The sequence below is a fragment of the Lynx canadensis genome, chromosome B3 (assembly GCF_007474595.2).
Source record: "Lynx canadensis isolate LIC74 chromosome B3, mLynCan4.pri.v2, whole genome shotgun sequence".
Lineage (NCBI taxonomy): Eukaryota > Metazoa > Chordata > Mammalia > Carnivora > Felidae > Lynx > Lynx canadensis.
This window is the reverse complement of record NC_044308.2, coordinates 111,035,039-111,060,220: the sequence shown is the minus strand read 5'-3', so window position 1 is coordinate 111,060,220 and position 25,182 is coordinate 111,035,039. Positions and strand designations below refer to the sequence as shown.

The 25,182-nt window shown below is 39.4% G+C and overlaps 1 protein-coding gene across 2 annotated transcripts; it reads right to left on the bottom strand.

Annotated features, from left to right (window-relative positions):
- Window positions 1-208: 208 nt before the first annotated feature.
- Window positions 209-15,905, bottom strand: CHURC1 (churchill domain containing 1). 2 transcript variants are annotated; one of them, XM_030319324.1, is made up of 4 exons: window positions 15,771-15,905; window positions 10,613-10,748; window positions 8,969-9,039; window positions 209-2,643 (listed from the first exon to the last, which is right to left on the bottom strand). In XM_030319324.1, exons 1-4 carry the CDS (start codon window positions 15,888-15,890, stop codon window positions 2,551-2,553), a joined length of 420 nt encoding a protein of 139 aa, XP_030175184.1. In that variant the 5' UTR covers window positions 15,891-15,905; the 3' UTR covers window positions 209-2,550. The 2 variants fall into 2 exon arrangements, with proteins under 2 accessions (XP_030175184.1, XP_030175185.1); XM_030319325.1 differs by lacking the exon at window positions 209-2,643 and adding an exon at window positions 8,429-8,552.
- Between the last annotated feature and the right edge of the window lie 9,277 nt (window positions 15,906-25,182).

Here is a 25,182-nt window from a genome sequence, read left to right as displayed (position 1 = left end):
TTGAACTCCAAGAGCCTAAGTAGGCAGACTCCAGATCTAAACATCATGGAACAAGTAGACCAAGAACGAGGGGCCAGAACAAGCCCACTTTCCCAATTACATCTATAGGTGATTTCTTTTCTTTCTTGTATCTCAGGAAGGAAAGTAAAGACTGATGTTTTTGCCTGGCTCCCCTTTATTTGAACAGAAAAATACAGATTCAGTGGAACTGGGTTGAAGAGGTCTTTATTTGATTAGACCCATAAAAGAATTCTAGAAGATAAAGAAAGTATCACAAAACACAGCACAAGGTTGGTTTAATAATGACATATGTGGATAGGACCTTATGTTTTAAATTTTGTAGGATATAGTCCAAAACAGATAGGATAATTATACAGTCTGTAATAGACAAGGATATCAGTAGGGGCTTATGAAGTCATACCCTTGAACTCCAAATGACTAAGTTGGAAGCATTAGCAAACTCCAAGAAGGGACAATTCAGAGGCTATAATGGGCTTAGTGCTGCTATTTAAAGTAATGAAGCATTTTCTCTGCTTTCTGGATCCATTTCACCAAACGATTTCCTCAGCAGGTCAGATATAGATTTGCAGAAAAGTGGAAAACATCTTCCAGGAATAACACAACTGATTCCTGAGGAGCAGATGACTTAACTTTTCTGAATAACAAATCTTGGTCTGATGTGCCTAGATTCCGCAGAGTGCTGTCACTGACAGTCTCAACTTGTTCCTAACCTTGCCAGACCCTGAGACTTCATGTGTGCCGAGCAGAAGTGTTGAGAGGGAGCCACTGTACTAGTTGTGTGACCTTAAGCTCCTTTAACTTCTTTGTGCTTTAGTTTCTTTGGCTCTAAAATTGGGATAACAATAGTACCTACTTCATGGAATTGTTAATGAGGATGAAGTAAGTGTTTAAAAAGGCCCTGGCATACAGTAAGTGCTCAATAAACCTCAGCATTAGCGTTCCTGTTATACAACAAAACTTCTCTGGTATCAACAATGAACACCTTGCTCACCTCACTTTAGCAAAGCTTTAGTTCAGAATTTCCAAATTTCTTGGATATGAAGAGGAAACAATTTTGTTTCTAATGCCTGACCCTTTAAGTTTTGGTCTCAGACTGAGAAGAATCAACCAAAGTCATCTCATTGCATCTAGTACTTGATATGCTTTCCAACACATTTTATATTCATTATTCATTTGGATCTTCTAACAATACTGTGAAGGAAGTAAAATATCAATTTTTATTAGCCTAATCTAATAGAAATGGGACAATAAAGACCAGAGTAACACTTTGCTTAATGGTTATACTGTTACCAATGGCAGAGAGGCCTAAATTCCAGGGTTTATAACACCCAAGCCAGTGTTCTTTCAACTACACAAGGTGAGATATTCTAAGATCTCTTTGGAGCAGCTGAAATCATTCTATTTACTTATGTTAATTAAAGTCTACACTTTATTCAGGTTTTGCTAGTTTTAACCAAATGCACTTTTTCTGCCCCAGGATCCCATCCAGGATACCTCATTACATTTAGTTGTCATGTCTCTTTAGTGAGAGTTTCCCAGACTTGTCTTTAACGGCCTTGACAATTTTGAGGAGTAAAGGTCAGGTATTTTGCAGAACGGCTCTCAAGTGGGATTTGTCTGATGTTTTTCCCATGAATAGACTGGAGTTATGGGTTTTTGGGAGGAAGGCCACAAAGGCAAAGTGCCCTCCCATCATATCATATCAAGGGGTACATGTTATTATCAACAGGATGATCACTGAGGATGTTAATCTTGGTCACTTGGCTGAGCTAGTGTTTGTCAGGTTTTCCCACTGTTACTTTTCTCGTTTTGCATACTCAACTCTACCCAATTCTGCTCTACAGTCGGGAGTTGCTATTTATAACTCACACTTAAGGAGTAGGGAACATCTACGTAACATTATTTGAAATTCTTCTGCATGGGCAATTTGTCTATTCTTCCAATTCATGTATTTACTTATTCAATCATTCATTTATATCAGTAAGGACTCATAGATATTTATAGTTTGGATTATAATCCAATACTACTTTATTCTGTTGCTCAAACTGTTCCAACTTTGGTCACAGGGAGCTCCTTGAGTTGGCTTTTTTGCCCCTTTGACATACTCCCAATCATTGTGTTTTGTGAGGGTTTTTTTTTGAGCACTTTCTTTGTGACACAAAATGCTCCAAGCTCGTCTTGTATATTTACTGCCCTCGTCCTAGAATCAATCACTTTTCCAAGGAGTCCTGGTTCCTTTTATTGGAACCAAGATGTGGGCATTAGGTATACTCCCATTCTAGTTATATCTTCCAGCCATATAACTTCTAACAGAGATTTTTCATTCTGGCTTCATTCTGATGTGAACTGGGAACTTTAGCAGAGGAGCTCAGCATAATCCCCTAAATTACTTTTTCTTTCTAAGGATAGTTAAGTCTAAGCAGAAAAAAATATGCAACTAATTTCCATTATAAACTAAGTAAGACAAACCATCAGGCTTGCTATATTGTAAACCAACACAACATAGTTACTGAAGAACTGCAGGGATCCTCAGAATAACAGAGTCATTTGTCGAGGGTCATCAGGGAGAATACTGATAGTATCTTCAGCTTTGCCACATAACAGACACAGCATGGTATACTCCTAGAACAAGATAAAATGCATAATTACATTGAGGAACAGGGAGAAAGACACTCCATAACTTACTCTGGTAAAGCTATTCTCTACAAATTGGAGTGGATATTCCTTCTGTACATTATATCAGTTTCTTCAACCCCTACCAGGGATGTCTTAGGTTTATTCTGTGTATCCTGAAGTCTTTTGTTTATATAAATTGAATACAAGCTGATGCTCTATTTACTACATATACAGGAATGTCATCTTGGAAATGCATGGCTATATCTTGGATTTAAAACACATATTGGGCTTGGTTAGAAGTGCTGCTATTTAAAGTAGTAGTGAAGCAATTTGATTCCCTAAAGACAAATTCCTGTTTTTAGAGTTGTTCCTTTCTAGATTACTTAAGACTACTAAGCAACAAAAACAATTTTTAAAGTGAAAGAAAGGTCCCAAACTGAAAAAACTATTTTTATCAACTCTAAGAAAATAAATAATTATGTTATATCCACTAGTATGTCATGCCTCATATTTAGATTCCTGTCTAGGGGCGCCTGGGTGGCGCAGTCGGTTAAGCGTCCGACTTCAGCCAGGTCACGATCTCGCGGTCCGTGAGTTCGAGCCCCGCGTCGGGCTCTGGGCTGATGGCTCAGAGCCTGGAGCCTGTTTCCGATTCTGTGTCTCCCTCTCTCTCTGCCCCTCCCCTGTTCATGCTCTGTCTCTCTCTGTCCCAAAAATAAATAAACGTTGAAAAAAAAAAAATTTAATAAAAAATAGATTCCTGTCTGGAATTTGATCTATTTAAGAAGTTTATGTTTCTTGGGCTTAACAAATGTCCAGGCTGATAAAAAAGAATGAAATCTTGCCAACTGCAATGACATGGATGGAGCCAGAGAGTATAATGCCAAGTGAAATAAGTCAGTCACAGAAAGACAAATACCATATAGTTAATTTCACTCACATGTGAAATTTAAGAAACAAAGCAAATGAGCAAAGGAAAAAACAGAGAGAAATCAAGAAACAGACTCTTAACTACACAGAATAAACTGATGGTTACCAGAGGGGAGGTGGTGGGGGATGGTGAAATAGGTGACGGGGATTAAGGAGGGCACTTGTTGCGATGAACAGTGGGTGATGTGTAGAAGTGTTGAATCACTATATTGTACACCTAAAACTAATGTAACACTGTATGTTAACTTATACTTGGATTAAAATTTTTAAAAATATCCAGCCTGGTGACAGAAGGGATTTTGTTTTAGGCAAAACTCTTAGGGCAAAGTCCTGTTTTTATAGTTATCTCTTTCTAGAATAAACTATATAAACATATTTCTTTTCAAACCTTTGCTTAAAAACCTCTTTATCTTCTTTAAGAAAACAAATATTAATGCTAAATCTATTAGTATTTCCACACTTCCAACTGAGATTGTTAAGCTGTCTGGGAATTGATCAGTCAAGGCAGTTTGTGTTTCATGGGTCTAGACAGTCACTAGAGGGTCACAGAGATAAACAATGACGGTGGTTCAGACACTCAGACCTAGACAACTGGATTTCCATTTCCTATGAGTGAGTTCAGCAGGGAGCTTAGTTGTGGCAATGGAAAGATTGTTTCTTAAAGACCACACTTAATTTTGAGGTCTACTCCACACACACAATAGAGACAGGGGCCAGAGCTTAGAGAACAAATACAGGTCTCATAAATTAAAAAATGAAATAAAAATCCACCCTCTACAAGGTCTTTTACTGCTTTCAAATACTTCTGCTTTCACCTGCCAGACATTACTAGTAGTAGGATGTCAACCTATCACTGGAAACGAAGAAGAAAACAATAATAAAGTCAAAATGGGAAAATGGGCAAAGCTAGACAAACATCTGAATTTTCAACCAACGTATCCATTGACAAGTTTTTATTTAGTGCTTAAATGTTTTGCAATGTGTTAGGTGCACTGGCAGACATGAGAGAAAACAAGGACAAGATCTGACCTTGCAAAATTTACAATCTAACTTGGGAACAAGAAAAAACCTAGCACGTGGTATAATCTGGAAAGATTAAATAAGTAACACTGATTACACCTATAATCTTTAATTTATAGGTAGTCTGGAATCCAAATTTCACCATAGGTCAATTATTTGGAATTCAAAAGCAGTTTCCCATAGAAGTAAATGTTGTACATACCAGTTAGGTTCCCAGGAAATTCCAAGGAGTCTTTTAAATTCGTATTGCACAAGACTACAGAATCTAATCATACAGAGCAGTGCTTCGGTGGGAAAATACGTCTAGAATTCTAGCTTGGAATGCCAGGAACACATCCCCCTGTGCTGCCAGGGTCAGGACACCTTTTATCAAAACTGGCCAAGTTGGGAGAGTAAGAATTCCTCCCAGTCATTCATGGAGACCCTCAAAGGCTCCACCTGGGCAAAGCATAGAGGTAGAGGTTCGGAAGAAAGGGTGGATTGTGGGGAATTACCTTTGGGTAAAATCAGATCCTTTGTTTTATTCTGAGGGTCCCATGGCTCTTTTTTTCTATTACTACCTGCTATTTCTGACCCCAAGTCCTCCCATTCCCTGGTCCAAAGAGGAACAGAAGGCAATCTCACAGGTGCCCTTTTGTTTCCTGAGGCAAACACACAGTCCTTTTAGTGGTTTTTAGGGTGATATAAAAAAACAAAGGATACCTGTAATCATTTACAATGTAGTTTCTGTTTTAAACTCTGTACTTCTGTCTCTACTTTCTCCTACTACTTGTGCCATCAGAAATCACTTTAACAATGATATTATGGTTATTTTAAAAACAGAATCCTTGGGGCGCCTGGGTGGCGCAGTCGGTTAAGCGTCCGACTTCAGCCAGGTCACGATCTCGCGGTCCGTGAGTTCGAGCCCCGCGTCAGGCTCTGGGCTGATGGCTCAGAGCCTGGAGCCTGTTTCCGATTCTGTGTCTCCCTCTCTCTCTGCCCCTCCCCCATTCATGCTCTGTCTCTCTCTGTCCCAAAAATAAATAAAAAACGTTGAAAAAAAAAATTAAAAAATAAATAAATAAATAAATAAATAAAAACCAGAATCCTTATCTTTTAGAGATATGTACTGAAATATTTAAGAAGTAGTGATATATTTGGGATTTGATTCAAAATAATCCTGTAGGGATGTGGGAATGGTGAGATACAAACAAAGCAAACTGAAGCTGGGTAGTGGAGGTTAAAATACTATCCTACCTACTTTTGCCCATAAGACATTTAAAACAAAGCAAAACAAACAGAACATTACCAATGGTGGGAATCCCACCTTGAACCTGAACTATTGCTTGGGTAAAATGGGGGCTGGCGTAGGGTGGGGACAAGGAAGTAGGTTACTGAAGCAGAGAACAAAGAGTTCTTGTGCCAGGCAGGCTAAGAAGGAAGTTCCCAAGTGGCTATTCACATGAGTCAGTCCCCGTACAAGGAAAGGGAGAAAGCAGTATGGGCTGGACTATCATGAACAAGGAGGAGAGAGAATTTAAGTTCTGCTTGAAAGAGGTAAGATTTAGTTGATGTGAAGGTAGAGAAACGGACTAGTCAAATCAAGGAAAAAGCATGAATAAGGACAGTGATAGGGAAAGAGCAAGCATATCCCATACGGAGCAGCAGGAGTGACAAGACGGTATGTGTAAGCAAGATTAACTTGAGGGCAGTGTGTAGAACTACAGTTTGGGGGCTGCTGCAGTAACTCAGGTTTGAGCGGGTATGGTCCTTGACATGAGGTATGGCAGCAGGGCCAAAAGGCAAGAGAAACAAAGGAAGAAAGGAGGGTAGGCAGGGTGTTAGGGTTACAGAAGGACATTTGGGAGACAGCTGATGGGTTTCAAGTGAGCCTGAGTGTGCGTGTGCTCACTATTTGAGAAAGTAAAGAGAAGGTTCCAGATAAGAGACCAAAATTCAGGGGGAAATCAGGGAACAATAGGAAAGGAAACCAGGGGAAAAGCAAGAGGATTCAAAATTTTTTACATTTTTCTTTCTTTTTAAATCTTTTTTAAAAAATTTAAAAAGAAAAAAAAAATCTGGCACCATGAACCTGAAGGGAAGAAATCCTTCAAACACAACAATGGTTGACAAAACCAGACCCACAAGAGATGTCAAAAGAGCTAAGGACTGACGTAAGGTCACATGATTTGGCTACATGATAAGAGACCTCTGAGAGAACGGTTTTAGTGAAGTGAACATAAAAACCCATTTGTAGGTGATTACGAGGAACACAGGGAAATAAGGAAAACAGGTTAAAGACCTACTCTAGTAGGTCAAAGATGTAGGTATGGGAAATGAAAACATTTTAAATTTATTTTTAATAAGTGAAGAATCAAGTACATTTAGTGTAAGAAATGGTTTAAATCCCAGGAAGACAAAGATGATGCTAGACAAAGAGCAGATTGATGAAGACATGTGGAAAGGGTAGCGCTTAGAGAGGAGTAAATAAGAATCTTCCTCTCTAATGGGACAGAAGGAAGAGTGTGAATTAGGGCAATGATGTGTGTGGTAAGCCAGAGACCAGGGGAAATAAGGGAAGGGAGCATGGGCCAGCCCCATGAGAGCCTTGAAACAAGGAGCTTAGATATTACACTGTAGCTAAAATGAACTATGGAAAGGCCAAAGAGGTGGTCTCAAGCATTGTTTTCAGAAAACTAATCTGTAGGACACAGAATACAGGTGGAAGGAAGCAGATGTTGAGAGAAGATGAGGTAGCCTAGTTTGAGTTGAGTTTTTTTTCCAAGAGAATTTCACACTGTCCAGGCATTGTGAATACAAGCCATCTTCCTCTATCTTCTTCTTCCTACCCCAGAGTAATTTCTGGGGCAGCTTTGAAAATGGCTGTGTTCAGTCATAAAGGAAAATCAGATAGAGCAAAGTCTAGCTATGATAGATAATATCTCAGTCAGGGCAATCTTCATATTCATTTAGGGCTCTAAAAAGCTCACAGGGACTCCAGGAGCCCTCTTTTCTTCTCATGAAAGACAGAGCTTCTCCTTTAAACCCAAGATATGCTCCTTCCCCTATTTGGCCACTATGCATTCATTGAGATCTTGATTTTGCCCTAAGTTACATATACCATATAAATATTTTTTGAGGCATAATTTTTGGATGCTGAGGAGACGTGGTCAAGATGTTGTACAGATTAAGCAAACATATGAGACCAGATTCTGACAGGTGAATAAGTGAATTAAAAAAAAAAAAGAATGAGAGTGGTTATACTGTAAGATTCTATTATGGAAGATTATTATTTTTTTCTAATTAAAATACTACCCAAATTTGAAGCACTTAAAATTCCCTTGCCTGGGGCACCTGGGTGGCTCAGTCGGTTAAGCGTCCGACTTCAGCTCAGGTCACGATCTCGCGGTCCGCGAGTTCGAGCCCCGCGTCGGGCTCTGGGCTGATGGCTCAGAGCCTGGAGCCTGCTTCCGATTCTGTGTTTCCCTCTCTCTCTGCCCCTCCCCCGTTCATGCTGTGTCTCTCTCTGTCTCAAAAATAAATAAACGTTAAAAAAAAAAATTCCCTTGCCTGTTAAAAGGTCTAACCTGATATTTATATCTGATAGATGAATATGTAGTTCACTTTAAATAAGTAACTCAACCTGAAGGCTTGAAAAAGGAGGCAGTAAGGGACAGACACAGGTTCGTGTGTCTTCATGATTTCCCATTTACCCTTGGTTTTTCCCCACTGTCTAGCTTTTCTTCCTGACCCTCAGATCTGTGAATCTTTAGCAGCTCAGGCATTCAGAAGCCTTCTGTACTATTCTTTGTGTGCTCTCACAACTGTACAAGGCATCATATTTATTATAAATACTTATTCTCTACCTTTATAGTGGTCCAGGTTCTTTCTTCCAACCTTGATACATCCATCCTATCATTTTACGATGAATAATATTAAAATGTCTTACCACAATTGAGAGTACAGAGTTGCTCAACTCTACATGCCTATTGGGGAAGACAAAGATAACCTCCTTATCAGAATTTCCATGCTCAGCAAGTATGGTGGCAATGGGCAGGCTAACACTCATAAAGCCAACAATTGTGCAATTACATAACTGGACAGAAAAAAAACAGACACAATAGTAACCTCAAAAGAAGCCACAATGTGCTGTTCTTTATACACATAAGTGACAGGCCTGAGATATCATTTGTAAGGCACGCATTTTGATTAGACTCTTGCGAAGACAGGTTTGAACAGATATACTCACATCTAAAGGGTCTCTCTTAACATACACAAGTAGAAGACAGGGATGGTCTCCTTTAATACCCGCTAATACTTCATTTATTAAAACTATCTAGATTTATAAAAGTGCTTTCATTATCCCCTCCCCCACAATAACACACTACATTTATACATTTACCTGAAATTCATCCATGATACTGAACGTGTACTCATGCCTGGCTACTACGTGATGACAATTCTTACACAGATCTGCCAAAACAGAGAGAGACTTAAATAATTAAGTCTTGGAAGATGTCTTAAGACAGTAAAATTTCTATTCTCTGCATGGTATTACTTTAAAAGAATCTTAAGTGATATATTTAACAGAGCAGCTAGAAACCCATTATAATATCTATCTTGATAAGAAATCCAAAATCTGTCACATAGCAATACTACATAATGAAGGGCCTCAACTCAGAGGTTTAACAAGCATATATTAATTCCCATTCTCAGAACCTATAGAAACTGCTAGTAAAACCAATCATAAATAAAAAAGTCCATGCTAGACATTATAAAGTGAATTTAATGGCAACGAAAGACTCTACTAGAAACATGATAATAATAATAACCATGATTTTTTGAGTGCTTACTGTGTGCCAGAAACTGTTTTAAATACTTTTTTTCTGTTTATTTAATCTTCTCAAAACCCAAAGAAGTAGATACTTGTTATCACCTTTTTAAGGATTAGGAAACAAAGACACACCGTGGTTAAGTAATTATTAGCAAGACTGCCGAGCTAGGAAGTATTGGCAATAGAATTCAAACCCATGCATTCTGGCTCCAGGGCCCTTGCTCTTACCTACTATGTCCTACTACCTGGTACAAAATAGAGTTTAAAGGGTTATGTCTAAAAGAAAGAAAAAGATTTTTCTACTTTAGAACACTTTTGATAGTCTGATTCAATTCTAAAGGCTTAGTGTCTTTCATAACCTGTTTTCAAAATATCATTATTTGTACATTTATTCCTCATATTCAGAACATACCAAAGCACCAAGAGAGAAGCAAAACGGGGATGTGAACCGTTTAAATTCTTGTCACTATACCCTAAAATGTATATGGGCTTCCTTTACTAAATTAAATGGCCCTAAAATGTATATGCACTTAATTTACTCATAGAAATTCTTAGTGCCAACCTCAGAATTGATTCACGTTCATTATACATAGTTGATTGATTTGGTTTCCCAGTATTGAGGATGTGGAGTGGCATATGAAGGTAGCACAGCAAAAGAAATAACCAACTGACAATGAGATGGGAGACAAAAAAAAAAAAACAACAAAAAAAACCCCACGAGAAAAGAAACAAGACAAAAAACCCCATTACATCCAGGGTCATTTAGTACAGCAGCAAATAGCCCTAAACACTTTAGTGGCTGTTGGAGGACATCACTGTATTAGACTAAAGAAAAAAAAAAAAAAAAAAAGAAAGAAAGAAAGAAAGAAAGAAAGAAAAAGAAAACACACAAATGACCCTAAGGTTAAGAAAAGTCTCTATATCTTGTTTCAGAAGGCATAAAGGCTTTCAAAACAAACAAACAAACAAACAAACAAAAAATGGTACCTGAGTCATAGGCTTCATTTATCTGCAAAAATCACTCAGGCAGAGTATCTGATGATGCTATCATCATCTGTATTTTCCTCTTAAAAGACTAACTAGCATCTCTATGTTACAATACAATATTGAAATAGGCCTCATAAAATAAAATATATCAATAGGCACAACGTATCAGCTTTTAAAAGCTGGTATCTCCTATCAGACTTGCATGAAAATAAAGAATCTACTTACGATCATAGGTAACTATTTCTTCTCCATCCTCCTCCTTCAAAGATTTGTTTGTGATCAGCATAAAATCCCGCTTATTGCACACTGCACAGCCTGTAAAGTTCAGCAAGAAAGATCCATTCTCCAGGCAGATGTTACCCTAAAATATTAAAAATAGGAATTTAATTTTCTTCTATTTCAAAACCCTTGGTGAAAATAATTAATAGACTAAAAATTTCTAAAGGCAAAAAAACATGGCTAGAATTTACTTGCTTGAAATCTGTACCAAGTAATTTTTGAAATTACTAGCTTTCCTCTAGAAGGCCTATTTATGGCAAATAAAATTGAAGCAGTGTTAAAGCTGTTAAGTCTCTGAGGACAGCAACTGTATCCGAGAGGACTAAATGCATATGGATTTTTAGAAACACACCGAAGCTTTAATAATATAAAATATGAGAAAGAAAAATTAGAAAAATCCAATAGCCAACAATATTTAAATGAGGCAGATCCTAAAACTAGAATTAAAATTGAATGATAAAAAATGATCTTATACAATGTGTTGCTCAGTTGATTGTTGAAATAACATTTTCTGATGCCTTAAAAATAACACAAAATAAGCAAACAAGAATAAACCCTCAGCTCTATAGATGTCAATCCTTAAGGGTATGTGTGATTCAGGCAGTGAAGATAAGCTCTCAACTCATCAGCCTGACACCATGGCATTCAAGGGAGAAAGGGTTTTGCTTCATCACTAAGAAACTGTTAACAACTTATGCTCCTGGCTCAAGGGAGTTCTTTTCTAGAGGCTTACCAGTAATTGTTCAGAAAGTCATTTTATAAATAATCTAATTCAACCTCATTCTGACCAATAGGGTATTTTTAACAGTTGATGTGACTAAAAACCAGTCAAATCAATATTTCTCCAATGCAGCTATGTGCCCGATACTGTGCAAAGCACAGGGAAGGATTAGAGGGTGAGTCATATCTTTCCACCTTTGAGGAGCTTATGAACTCTCAGGAAGACCAACTTTAAGCGATGCCACAAGTGAAGCCTTCCTGGATTCCCAGCACCACAGTTAACCTCTCCCTTTTGAGTGGCTCCTTGAGGCTATGTACTAAGAAAGAGATTTACTCTGTTGGGGCAAGGGGGGTGGAAAAGTGAGGAAATCAATCTAACTATGTAGTCGGGAGATACTAAATCATAGACACAGCAACTTAATTACTAAAGGTGGAAAAAAAGGCCTTGAGGTTAAAGTATAAATTTCCAGCTATTAAAAACAGGTGCTTTGCTTTTTTAAAAAATAAACTTCACTGAAGTATAATTTATATACAATAAAATCCACACATTGTAAGGGTATACGTGAACGACTTATATACCAATATATATATAGGCATACATTTCAACGTAACCACTACCTCAATCAAGATATAAAAAGTTTTATCTTCCCAGGAAGTTCTTTTATGCTTTGCAGTCTATCTCCAACCCCTTCTCAGGTACCCCTTGATCCAATTTCTATCTCTAGTTATTAGTTTTGGTTGTTATAAAATTTTATATAAATAGAATCATGCAGTATACTCTTCTGCATCTAGTTTCTTTTGTTCAACATAAAGTCCATGTTAATCATGTATGTTGTTGTATGCATTGGTAATTTATTGCTTTTTATTGCCAAATCTATTGCATGGATTCATCTGTCAATAGACTTTCAGGTCCTTTTCAGTTTGGGGCTATTATGAATAAAGCAGCTACAAAGATTCATTAAGTCTTAGGTAGACATATGCCCTTCTCTTGAGTAAACATCTAGGAGTGGAATTGCTGAGTCATATGTAAAAATATGGTCCATACAAACTTTAGAACTGCCGGTTAGTTTTCCAAAGTTTCTCATTTTCCATTCCCACCAGAATTGTGTGAGTTCCAGTTGCTCCATATCCTCACCAACCCTAGATACTGTGTCTTTTCTTATTTTAGCCATCCTAGTCATGTAGAGGTATCTCATAGTAGTTTTTATTTGGCATTTCCCTCATGACTAACAACGTTAAGTATGTTCTCAGGGTGCCTACACATGTGCCTTCTTTTGTGGAGTGTCTATTCAAGTCTTGTCCATTTTTGTTTATCTTATTATTTAGTTATAAGAATTATTGAGTTATAAAAGAGTTGTTTTTTTTTTTAAGTTTACTTATTTATTGTGAGAGAGAGAGCACAAGTGGGGATGGGGCAGAGAGAGAGAGAGGGAGAGAGAGAATCCCAAGCAGGCTCTGTGCTGTGAGTGCAGAGCCCAACACCAGGCTCGATATCATGACTTGAGCTGAAATCAAGAGGCAGATGCTCAATTGAGCCACCCAGTGCCCCATAAGAGTTCTTTATATATCTTAGATACAAATCTTCTCAGATCGGTATTACAAATATTTTGTTACCGATGTGCTGTTTTTTAAATAATGTCTTTTGAAGAACAGTTGATTTTTATGAAGTCTAATTTATCAAAGCTTTTCTTTCACTATTTGTATTTGTCTTCTAAGTCTAGTATTTTTCATCTGTGAAAAATATCTACAAGTCTCCAGAAAAATTTATGAAACCCAAATAAATAATTAAATATTTAGGGGTGCCTGGGTGGCTCCGTCGGTTAAGCGTCCAACTTAGAGCTTCTCAACATGCTAATCCATTATTTTTCTCTGCCACGGGTAGACTATTCTTGCTACCACTACCTTATTGTCCCTTTGCTAAGTTCAAAGTGACTTCTGTTCTTACTCCCCTCAGAAATATCTCATGACTTCGATAACCCCCAGAGTTGGAAGGACCTTTGAGATTTCAAATGGTCAAGTTAGCTTCTCTTGAACAACAGAAGAGAGTTCAATTCCTCTCAGGGTTGCCCATTCCATTTTGAAAATCTGTTAAAGTTCTTTATTCTGATTCAAAGCCTAAACCCAATAACATCCACCCACTATTTCTAAATCTGCCTTCTGAAATTCCAAAAAGTTTAATTCTTCCTCATGACAGCCCTTTAATTATTTTAGAACAGAATAAAGTCAGAAAAAAGTGCTTATGAAAGGCACCTTCCTGGTTTTCCAATCACCTCATTCCTTTTCTCTACTCTTTTTCTTATACTTTATTTTCATTTTCTAAATTAATTTATTCCTTGAAGCCCAGTCTTTGATTCTACTTGATTCTCCAGTCTTTTTCTAAGAAAACAGATCATTTCTATTTTGACAATTTGGCTAACTCATCTGTTTGAATCTTGCACCTATACTGCAATCTTTTATTTTCACTTGACTCCTCGGGTGTTACATTCTCAATCTTGGATGAAACATGATAAAAACAATCTGACCATGTGCCCCCCAATGTTGGTTCTCTCTCACACATGCCACCAATTTCTGTAATGATACTTCCAATTTCCCAATTGCCTAGATTGAAAACCTAAGATCACCTGTAGGTCTTCCCTCCATTAAATTGGCTGAGTCCTATTAATTCTTTCTTCGAAATGAGGCTTTCATTATCTCATGCCTACCCTACTGTTTTCATGACTCCCCAAAAACTCTGTAGGGCTCTCCTTTTTACATTCCCCCCATCCCATAACCTCAACATACAGCCATAGACTCATTTCCCTAAATAACAGATTTCAGAATTATTTTCCTATTCACTTTTTTTGATGGGTGCTCAATGCCTAAAGTGTAAAACCTAAATTTCTTCATACAATTTTAAAATCTTTTGATTAGCTCAATTCTTAAGAGCCCAACCTAATCTCTTTAATACTCTTCACTACAAACACCTCCTTCACATGGTCTCTGAAAAGTGCAGTGTTCATTACTGGATTCATAAAAATTTATTTTTAAACTTTAAAAAAAGTATGAAATAGAATGCAATACAGAAAAGCGTATGAAACAGCACAATGCCTCTAGCTAGTAGTCAGTAGTACCCCCAGTTGTGACAACTAAAACTGTCTACAGATAGTGCCAAACGTCCCCTGGGAGACAAAAGTCACACCTAGTTGAGAACCACTGCTCTAATTCATTCCATTATTCATTCATGGTGTTCCATTCTATGGCTATATCCCACTTTTCCAGTCTACTCCTGCAAGTGATGCTCTTATGAACATTCTTACACAAGTTTCCAAGAACATATGTACATGCATTTATTTCTCTAGAATGAGAATTGCTGGGTCTTTCAGTATGCAAATCTTTGATAATACTAAACCTTTTTCCCAGGAGGCTGTACCATGACTGTTCATGTTACACTTCCTTCCCCAAAGCGTAAGTATTACTCAAAATATTAAGAGGCAGAAGCAGCTATAGATCTTCTGCCGCCCAACCATCACAAGAATCCTTGTTCTTATAGTCTCCAAGCCTCTGGCTCCTCCTTGCCTTCTTTTCTACCCTAGTCACAACTAGCCTCCAAGTCCCAAATGAAGTCTACCTTTCTTTTGGGAGAACAGCGCTATTGCTCTCCCCCTTCTCTAAAGTTGAATATCACTTATGAACTGTACTACTCATTTTTTGTTGTTAAATCACATACTCTAAACTGTAAGCTCTCAGGAGGCAATGAAGCTGCCTTTTATTTCATCTTTGGTATCTCTTTCTGGTCTAGCTACACACATAAATGTTCAATAAGTATACCTTGAATAAATGAGAGTAAACAAGCTTCGGCAACCTCCGGAGATTGAGAGGAACAGGTATTTTTTTAAATACTCAGGAAATCTGATTTCTGGCCTTGACTCTCAGGTTAACAGAATATGAAATTTATTTCCCCTCTCTGGGCATTAGTTTCATCTGCAAAACCGTGTTAACGACAGATGACCTCAGAGGTCCCTTCCAGCGCTAGACTTCAGTAAGAAAAGTGAATTTCACCAAATCAAGCTTGACAATGTCATCAGCGGTGGCGGGAGGGTGTCCCTTTGTCGTCGACTGGATTGTTGGTGGTGTGGGGTTTCCTTTGTTGTACCCTGGAACTTAAGAGAAGTGGGGCGACGGCTGAGATCAGCCCCCAGGGCGTGGACCGGCGGGCAGAACCGACGGCCACCGGCCGCCCCCGCCGTCAAGTGCCTAAATACAGCTACCGGGTCACCGGAATGGGCAGAGCGGCAGGGTCGTCCCGCGCTCGGCCTCTCAGGGAAGGCCGGCCCGGGGTATGAGGAGCCTCGGGGGCTGGCCACCGGCCAACAGGGCGAGAAGTTCTCAGCGCCCACTCGCTCACCCGGTTGGGATACTCCTTCTCCACACAGCCCCCACACATCCCGACGCCGTTCACAAGGGCCGTCCTCCAGTGCTTCCGGAAAGACGAAGCCTCGCGAGAGCAAAGGCACGGTTGCCGCATGCGCCCCAAGTACTCTACCCTGGAGTGTTTGCTTTCGGGAATCTACTCGAAGTCTCCGCCCCTTAGCCCCTGTTGTGAGGGCAGGGCCTGGTCTCCCAGGCAACAACGGCCGGCCAAGAGTGGGACTTCGGAAACCTTCGGAGAAAGGGGGCGGGCCCGTGGACCCTGTGGCGGGAACCCGGAAGGGAACGCGGAAGAAACAAAGTTCTGATGTAGGCTCCCTCCTAAGCCTAGGCTAGGCTGACAGAAAGGCGAGTCACGATACACACGAAAGGGAATTGTTTCTCGCTGCCTCGGCTTACCCCATACAGAAAGCTGAAATTATAGTAATTTAAATACCTTTCCATACCAGTGAGACAGGTGAATAAGCAATAACCGAAGCGTTGGCCAAGAGGCACTTAGAGCTCTGCAGAGAATCTCCTAAAACTGCTAAAAAAAAAAAAAAGAAAAAGAAAAAAAACCCACAAACATTTGAAATGTTAATAATAAATGACCATTATTTACCCCATTAGCGATGGGAAACGCGTCGCCGAAGCACCTCAGAGGCTTGCACACACTGTGCAAATAGAAAATGGCGAGGTCCAGCCTATGGAGCTCAAAATGCTTGTGGTTGGTGTCCTGCCTTTTCCCTTTCCTCTGTATTGAAAGCATCTTACTTTTCATAGTGATGTAATTAACTTGAATACGAATATCCAAAAATCTGTCTTTGTGCTTCTGAACAACCTGTCATCCTACCCAACTACACCAATAGAGATATTTAATAGGAGCATCAGCCTCCTTCCTTAACCCTGCCTATCGCAGTCAAGTCAGTGAGGAAATCAGGGAGCATATGAGACTCTGGGATCCAGGTTCTTTTTTGTTTTTTTAAGTTTATTTATTTATTGGGGGGGGGGTGGCACGGAGAGAAGCAGGCCTCGCAGCCAGAGCAGAGCCTGATGTGGGGCTCCATCCCACCAACCCCTAAGATCAACACCTGAGTTGAAATCAAGAGTCAGATGCTCAACTGACTGGGTCACCCAGGCGCTCTTGGGATCCAGGTTCTTTAAAGAAGAGATTAATAACCATTTCAAAGTTCACTCTATTCTTGGAATAATTGCAATGCCTTCCATTCTGTATGACATTTTCAACGTTTCAAAGTGTCATCATTTCAGTTTCTAATTTTATGCCTTTACAATCCTATAAGAATGGTAAAAAAAAAAAAAAATGTGTCTCCCCTTTTCAGATGAGGAAACAAGGAAATAAGTGGTTAAAGGTCTTATCTGTGGTAACAAAGCTGCTGGTAGTCGCCCAGGACTCGGACTCAGTTCCTACCCTGGACTCAACTTCTTTTTAATACAGTAGGTAGTAGCCACATGTGGCTATAAAGCACTTATACATGTGGCAAATTTGATTTGAGATGTATTGTAAGTACATTCTACAAACTAGACTTAGAAGACAGTATGAAAAAAAATGTAAAATATTTCATCAGTAATTTTTATATTGATTACATGTTAAAATAATTGCGCTAAATAAAAACATATTATTAAAGTTAATATCATCTGTGTTTTAAATCTGGCTACCAGAAAATTTTTAATTAACACTGGTAGCTTGTAATTATATTTCTGCTTGACAGGGCTGGTCTATACAATTCTCTCTCTTTTTAAAAGTTTTTTTTAGAGACAGAGTGTATAAGCGGGGGAGAGAGGGAGAGAGAGAATTCTTTTTTTTAATGGAACACTTTGTTGCTTATTTTCATTTTTTTTAGAGATAGCAGGGTACAGGGACAGAGAGAGAGAGAGAGAGAGAGAGAGAAAGAATCTTAAGCAGACTCCATGCTCAGCACACAGCCCCATGGGGGTCTTGATCCCATGACTCTGGGATCATGACCTGAGCCAAATCAAGAGCCAGACGCTTAACCAACTGAGTCACCCAGGTGTCCCTCTTGAAACATTTTTAAAGGTGTCCTCTGTTTTTAAAGCCTAATGCTGACTTTTAATCTTACTAACCACTGTATTTTATTCAATTCTATAGACATTTGTTGAGGACTTCGCCTTCAAGAATTGTGTGGACAACAGGAAGATGAAAAAGACATTGTCCCTTCCTGTTCTCCAGAGACTCACGATAGAGTGGGAGAGATAAGATGAGCATAAATACCTACAGTTACTGGCAGATTGTGATTTAAGAGCACAAAATGAAGAGACTTCTTCTAGGTAGGGATTGGGAATGAGGAATTTGGGCCCTGAAGAATGTATAGGAGTTCAAAAAGCAGAGAATTTTAGTATAGGAATTTCAAGTGGACCATGCCAAGAAGTTTGGATTTTATCTCGCAGGTGATAGTGAGCCACTGGGCATTTGAACAGGAGAGTGATATCAGAGTCGTGGTTTTGGAAGATCATTTTAACAGTATTTTATTGGGAATGATTGGAACTGGAAGAGATTGGACAAGGAAAGGCATACACTAACAGAAACCACAAGGGGGAGATGTATAGCTTTCTGCCTCATCACTAATAGAGAACAATAATGATTTTAAAAATCAAATAAATAAAAAATTACACTGCAGTCAAAGATCTCAAACAGTTCTTTGGCATGGAAAACAATCTACATATTTACCAGTGTTGTTTTTTTTTTTAACTTCCCAGAGTGAGATGGTATCTTGTTATTAAAATGAGCAAGTGAATAAAAAGGTCATCTTCTTAGGTGTAAACTTTGAAGAGCTGATGGCTATCCACCCAATGAAGTCCTCTATTCAAATCTAACTGTATCCAGGGCAGAAAGGCAGCAAATGAGATGGGAAGAAGTCTGCAGCACCAGAAATTGAAGCATGATTATTCCTTAAAGGAATAAAGTTTTCCAAGGTTGACAGGTAGAAGAAAGGAAAATAGAGGCTACAAAGAAGGATATTAGCACTGGAAAAGAATGACCAAGCAGTGGTGTAAAATAAGTAAAATAAGCAAAAAAAAAAAAAAAAAAAAAAAAAATTACCAAAAAAGTCTATTTTCTTTTCTCTTATAGGTAATTATTTAAAACAAAGTTTGCAGGAATTGTTTAAAGATTACCTTCCAATAGAATTTTCTCTGGGACAGTACCCATAGGAACCATTAGTAAACATATGATGTCAATAACATATATTAAGTATGCCCATGCGTTACAGTTTATGCATGAGGTTATTTCTTGGTAAAAAGAATCCATTTAAGAAACTCTAGATGTTAAAAATCGTTCAATTACATATGCTAAACTACCTCCCTGGGGCAAGATTAAAGTTTTCCCTTAAAAGTGCAATTTGAATCTTCTTTAACACCCTCTTTCTAGTACCTTTTTTTTCTTTTGCCTTTTATGATGCCTGAAGCCAAGAGGCCGGAAGGATGCAGTGCTGAGCATACCTATCATTTTCATCCTTTGTTTAAAGGAATAAGAAGCACCCCGGAGCCTTTATGGTACCGCTGCCAGCCCAATTTCACAGATGGAGAGAAGCTCATCTCTAAAGAGAAGTTCATCTGCTTGGTGAAGGTATATGTGATTCTTTCCATTATCTCAAGGGAAGTGTGAAATAGGGGTGGTTTGTCTTTACCTGGGGTCACCTGCCTGGGGTAAATGAATTAGCAGCAATTCTGGCTTACCACTGTGAACGCAGGTGAGTCTGTTCTGGCTGGGGTCAAGTATAACAAAGCTCCTAAAAGCTCAGAGCCGGTCTTTCTTTGCACTTTCTTTTATTTAGAGTTCTCATGATTATTCAGATTATAAACTCCAGTTTCCAAACACATTATACTTTAAGACAAGGGAATTGGGGCGCCTGGGTGGCGCAGTCGGTTAAGCGTCCGACTTCAGCCAGGTCACGATCTCGCGGTCCGTGAGTTCGAGCCCCGCGTCAGGCTCTGGGCTGATGGCTCGGAGCCTGGAGCCTGCTTCCGATTCTGTGTCTCCCTCTCTCTCTGCCCCTCCCCCCGTTCATGCTCTGTCTCTCTCTGTCCCAAAAATAAATAAAAACGTTGAAAAAAAAAATTAAAAAAAAAAAAAAGACAAGGGAATTGCTACTGTTGCCCTTGACTTTGTTTTCTCCAGTGCTCCCCACTCTCTTTTCATATACAGATGACTATTTCCACATACAGTTTTCCTAACATATGTCAAAATCTATGATTTTCTTTGGGGAAATATTATCCTTCAAATCTTACATGGATTGGGATAGATCTAATAATCAAAATATAACTGTGTTTTAGATATGCTTTTATTTTATTTTATTCCATTTCTAATGTGTGCCCTAAGGATATAGTAAAACTCAGAGCAGAATTTTGTTCTCTGTCACCTATATCAACTCCGAGAGGTGAAGGAGGTTGGAATTTTCAGAGAAGCCAGTGGAGTGAGGAAATGGAGTCAAAAAGCTCCTGTTTTGTCCTGGAGAATGGCCAGCAGAGGGAGGGTTTACTTCAAGGAAATTCAGGCACAAAATCCAGGAATCAAGAAGCTTGGGTGGTTTTGAAAAGAGTACTTTTGACTTAGAATGGAGAAAGGGTACATAGAAGCTGCAAGGAGTATTTAGGAAATAGTATGGTGATTTAAAGTTAAAATTTTTAATTTTTAAAAAAAAATGTAATGTTTATTATTGAGAGAGAAAGAGACAAGAGTCTCTTGAGCGGGGGAGGGGCAGAGAGCTGGAGAGGGAGACACAGAATGAGAAGCAGGCTCCAGGCTCTGAGCTGCCAGCGCAGAGCCTGGCACGGGGCTCGAACTCACAAACTGTGAGATCATGACGTGAAGTCAGATGCTTAACCGAATGAGCCACCCAGGCGCTCCCCCTAATTGTATCTTTTTTTTTTCTTTTTTTTTAATTTTTTTTTTTCAACATTTATTTATTTTTGGGACAGAGAGAGACAGAGCATGAACGGGGGAGGGGCAGAGAGAGAGGGAGACACAGAATCGGAAACAGGCTCCAGGCTCTGAGCCATCAGCCCAGAGTCTGACGTGGGGCTCGAACTCACGGAGCGCGAGATGGTGACCTGGCTGAAGTCAGACGCTTAACCGACTGTGCCACCCAGGCGCCCCCCTAATTGTATCTTAATAACAGGAGGAGGACCATAAGCAAGTCACCTATTAGCTGTGCTTCAACTTTCTCCTCTGTAAAATAATGACAATAATAAATACACCTACCTCTCAGGGTTGGTTTAAAAAATAATACACAAATGTTTTAGATATAGGGGTATATGCATATAACTCAAGGATGCTAAGAAAAATAATTCTGGCTATAAACATGAGGTGATAGAAGGGAGGGTAATAAATTAGGAAAAGGGGATTGGTAACAATGGCTAACAGCCTGCCTCAGGTGGGAAGCTGTGTCTAGCTGAATTGGATAATAGGAGACTGTGTTCCTTAATTTGTATAAGGTGGCTTTGTGCATTTGAAAAGACTGAGTGAGCATGCTGTGGTAGAGACAACGCTGTCAGGGAAGAGTTGTGTTAGGGAGGGAGACCATGAGGGAGAGAGAGAAGCCAGATGCTTCTAGGAAGTAGACTTGGAAGTTCCCCAAAGGCACAAAGAGGCAGGAAGCCCTGCTTTGGGCTCCTACCGAATTACAGGTTCCCAGTCCTTCTTCTGGTTCCTTGTACTTCTTTCTCTTGACAACATCTTCTTTGAGAACTAAGGAGAAAGTCCACACCAAAGTTTGAGAAAACTGAGGCATATTATAAAACAACTACAGAAGACAGTGCCAAGAATGCAACAGTTATAATACATCGCCTTATGTCACTGCTTTATTTATTTTTTTTTAATTTTTTTTTTTATTTTTGAGAGAGAGAGAGAGAGAGAGAGAGAGAGAGAGAGACAGAATGTGAGCAGGGGAGGGGCAGACAGAGAGGGACACACAGAATCGGAAGCAGGCTCCAGGCTCTGAGCTGCCAGCACAGAGCCCGATGTGGGGCTCAAATCCACAAAGGGCAAGATCATGACTTGAGCCAAAGTCAGATGCTTAACTGGCTGAGTCACCCAGGCACCTCTATGTCACTGCTTTAATACCTCCATGATGGGGGCACTGGGGTGGCTCAGTCAGTTAGGCCTCTGACTCTCGGTTTCAGCTCAGGTAGGTCCTGATCTTGCAGTTTCATGGGTTTGAGCCCCTCATCAGGTTCTGCACTGGCAGTGAGGAGCCTGCTTGGGACTCTCTCTCTCTCTCTCTCTCTCTCTCTCTCTCTCTCTCTCTCTCTCTCTCTTTCTCCCCCACTCCTCGACTCAAACTGTCTCTGTGTCTCTCAAAATAAATAAATAAACTTTAAAAAGAAAAAAAAAACCCTCCATGTTTCCATATTGCCTTCAGGGAAAAAACCCAGCTCCTTACTACAGCATTCAAAGCCTTTCAAAATATGGCTCCAGTATACTTGTCTCACCTTGTGTCTTGCTGCTCCCATCTCTCCTTCTGCTACTTTTCCTTGTAATCACACATTATCTATTTGTAGCCTCACCAAACTACTCATGGCCCTAATCTCACCAAGTTCTTCCAAGTTTTCTTTCTAGCTTTTTGTGTGCTGTTCCATCTGCCCAGAATGGCCCATTCTCTGCCTGTTGAGATCATATTCAGTCTCTCAGACATGGTTCCAATATCCCTGCTTCCATGAACACCAAATATTAGTTTCCTACTTGAACCTCCTGTAATAACACTGTATTCATTCCCCTATTGTGGAATGTAGTCACTATTTGAATGCAAACTCCTTTAACATGATGCTTGTTTCCCAGCTTCTAACATTATGTTTGACACATAGTGGCTGCTAGTAATGATTGTGATTGATTCCAAAAGCTGAACATGCAGTTTCACTCATCCCTCCACCCTACCCCTAATTCCATACACCATTTCCATGAACTATTCACCCCAGGTTGTTGCTTTCAAGGGTTTTAATATTTGAGAAGGAAAACAAAACAAAAAAAAAAAAGTTTTTTAGGAGAAGAGTTTTGGTTTAAAAAATTGTTTTAAGCCAAGTATCTTCTTCTTTATGCATGAATAATTTATTGCTTAGTCATGTCTTCATGCTGTGCCCACCAAAAGGAAGATTCTACCTGAGGCGTGGATGACTCAGCAAGAACAAGTACCCTAATGCCATTCAATTTAACACCTCACTGCTCTCCAGGAAATGATCTGTAAACCTAAGAGTTCAGTTTATCACCTTATTCCTGGAAGTTTAGCAACAACTTCCTAACTTCAATTGGTTCTATACACTGCTTTGTCTTTTTCTTTCATAGATTAATTGAATCTATAATGATTTGTTAATTTGGATTCAAGTGGGATAGATGACTCTTCTACCAGTTTGGTTTTTTAGTCTGCTCCAACTCAGTTAACACTTGAGATGCCTTTCATTACAGAATTTAAAATAGTGCCCCAAATGTAAATATAGCTCAGGAATTCCATTTGATTCAATCCATACAATGTTTGGAGTACCCATCCATGCCTGCCTTCGAGTTGCTTACAATACAGGGGGAAAGAAAAACCAGTGATCACAACATAATATAATAATTATGTTTAGGGATGCTATTGGGACCCAGAGAAAGGGCAGGCCTCTAGCCTGCAAAAGGTTGGAGAAAGGATGTTGGAGAGATCTCAGCAAAGGTTTTCCAAAAGAGTTGACATTTCAGCAGACTTTAAGAATTGATGGACATTAGAAAATATTTGGAAGGGTATTCCCTGAACAGGGATACAATGTGGGCAAAAGTACAAAGACACACGGAAACAAGTTTGGAAGGCTGGCGGGTAAAGTAGGTAGCATAGAGCTAAGTAATGTCCAGTCTTTTCATGAGAAGGATAAAGTTTTAACCCTTATGTCCAGGAGGCTGACTTCATAATTATACCCAGCCCTGGTAGCAGTTACCATGTAATGAACTAAAAAATTGCTCAGTCTTCTTCCTACTATATATCAGCATCACATTTTCCACCACAGTGGTTGTGTGGAGACCTATAGATATGGATTCACATCCCAGCTTTGTCACTTGTTAGCTGTGACATATTGGGCAAGTTGTTTAGCTTCTCTATGCCTTTTCCTTCATTTGCAAAGTGGGAATACACCTACCTCACTGAGTTGCTGTGAGAATTAAAGGAGATAATCCACTTAGCATAGGATCTGATATCTGTTAAATATGCCATAAATGTTAGCTATGTTAATGAAATTGAGTCCAGAGAATCTAATAAAAATATAAGCGTAAGTGTTTGATGATCAAGGTGTGGTAAATAACTGCAGCCCCAGAGGATCTCAGAAGTAGAAGAACTCTCAAGAAGTTATCTAATATACACCTATGCATCTAAGATCAGTGCTTAAATCAACAGCATTTGGCCCTGCCTGCCACCAAGGAGCCTAAATATATATGACAAAAGATGGAGTTGGGAGAGAGAACAAAATAAAATCACAAGCAGAAAGAAGGGAATGAGAGATAAAGGGAAAAGGAAGCAGAATGATGGGACAAAGAGGATAAAAAATATACTTCAGTGGGCACATCTACCATTAGTTGCCAATTCCTGGCTTACATTTCCAAAGCAGATGGTGACTTTAGTTAAGATATAAAGAACCAAATGAAAGGTTTGGGAACTCTAAGAGGTCATATATTCAACTATCCCAGGGGCATTTGGGTGGCTCAGTCAGTTAAGCACCCAACTTTGGCTCAGGTCATGATCTCACAGTTTTTGAGTTCAAGCCCCGCATCAGGCTCTGTGCTGACAGCTAGGAGCCTGGAGCCTGCTTCTGATTCTGTGTCTCCCTCTCTCTCTCTGCCCCTCCCCTGCTTGTGCGCTCTCTCTCTCTCTCTCTCTCTCTCTCTCTCTTTCTCAACAAATAAATAAACATTAAAAAAATTATCCCAGAGAGGCATAGGTATAAAAAGATCTCAAGCAGAAGGAAGAAGGGCATCTCTGGGAATGTTTGGAAGTCATTTTTTCTAAGGAGTTCTTTATCAAACTTGGGAGAATATTTAGAAAATCTCTAGATAGGTTTTTGTGTTTATTAAGACGGCTGATGTCATGAGGGGCTCACAGACTGCTGAGAGACTTGCTTAAGCAAAAACATCAGGCCAAAGGTTTATAGATGAACTCTGTCTGAGAGCCAAATTTTCGACAAGTAGTTCAAAGGCAAATTTCCCTATATCATTCCGTGTAAAAATAGATGACTGCTGCTTAACTCTAGTCACCAGCTTGGTAGAAGGAGTTTTAGGAAGGCCTACCCCATTAGCAGTTTGAACAAGCCAGTTTTCCTACCAGGAGCTTTCCCACATCCACTCATACCCCCATTTGATTTTGACTTGGTGCTCTTTGGTAGCATGGCTCTCTGTTAAGTATTTACTCCCAAGAGATGAT

What these genes read in the sequence shown, in the direction of transcription:
- CHURC1 (XM_030319324.1), bottom strand. Translation starts at nt 15,890, where the DNA reads ATGCGGCAACCGTGCCTTTGCTCTCGCGAGGCTTCGTCTTTCCGGAAG. An exon ending in AGAAGGAGTATCCCAACCGG is followed by an intron (nt 10,749 to 15,770) that starts GTGAGCGAGTGG and finishes TTAATATTTTAG; the next exon opens with GGTAACATCTGCCTGGAGAA. An exon ending in AGAAATAGTTACCTATGATC is followed by an intron (nt 9,040 to 10,612) that starts GTAAGTAGATTC and finishes CTGTTTTGGCAG; the next exon opens with ATCTGTGTAAGAATTGTCAT.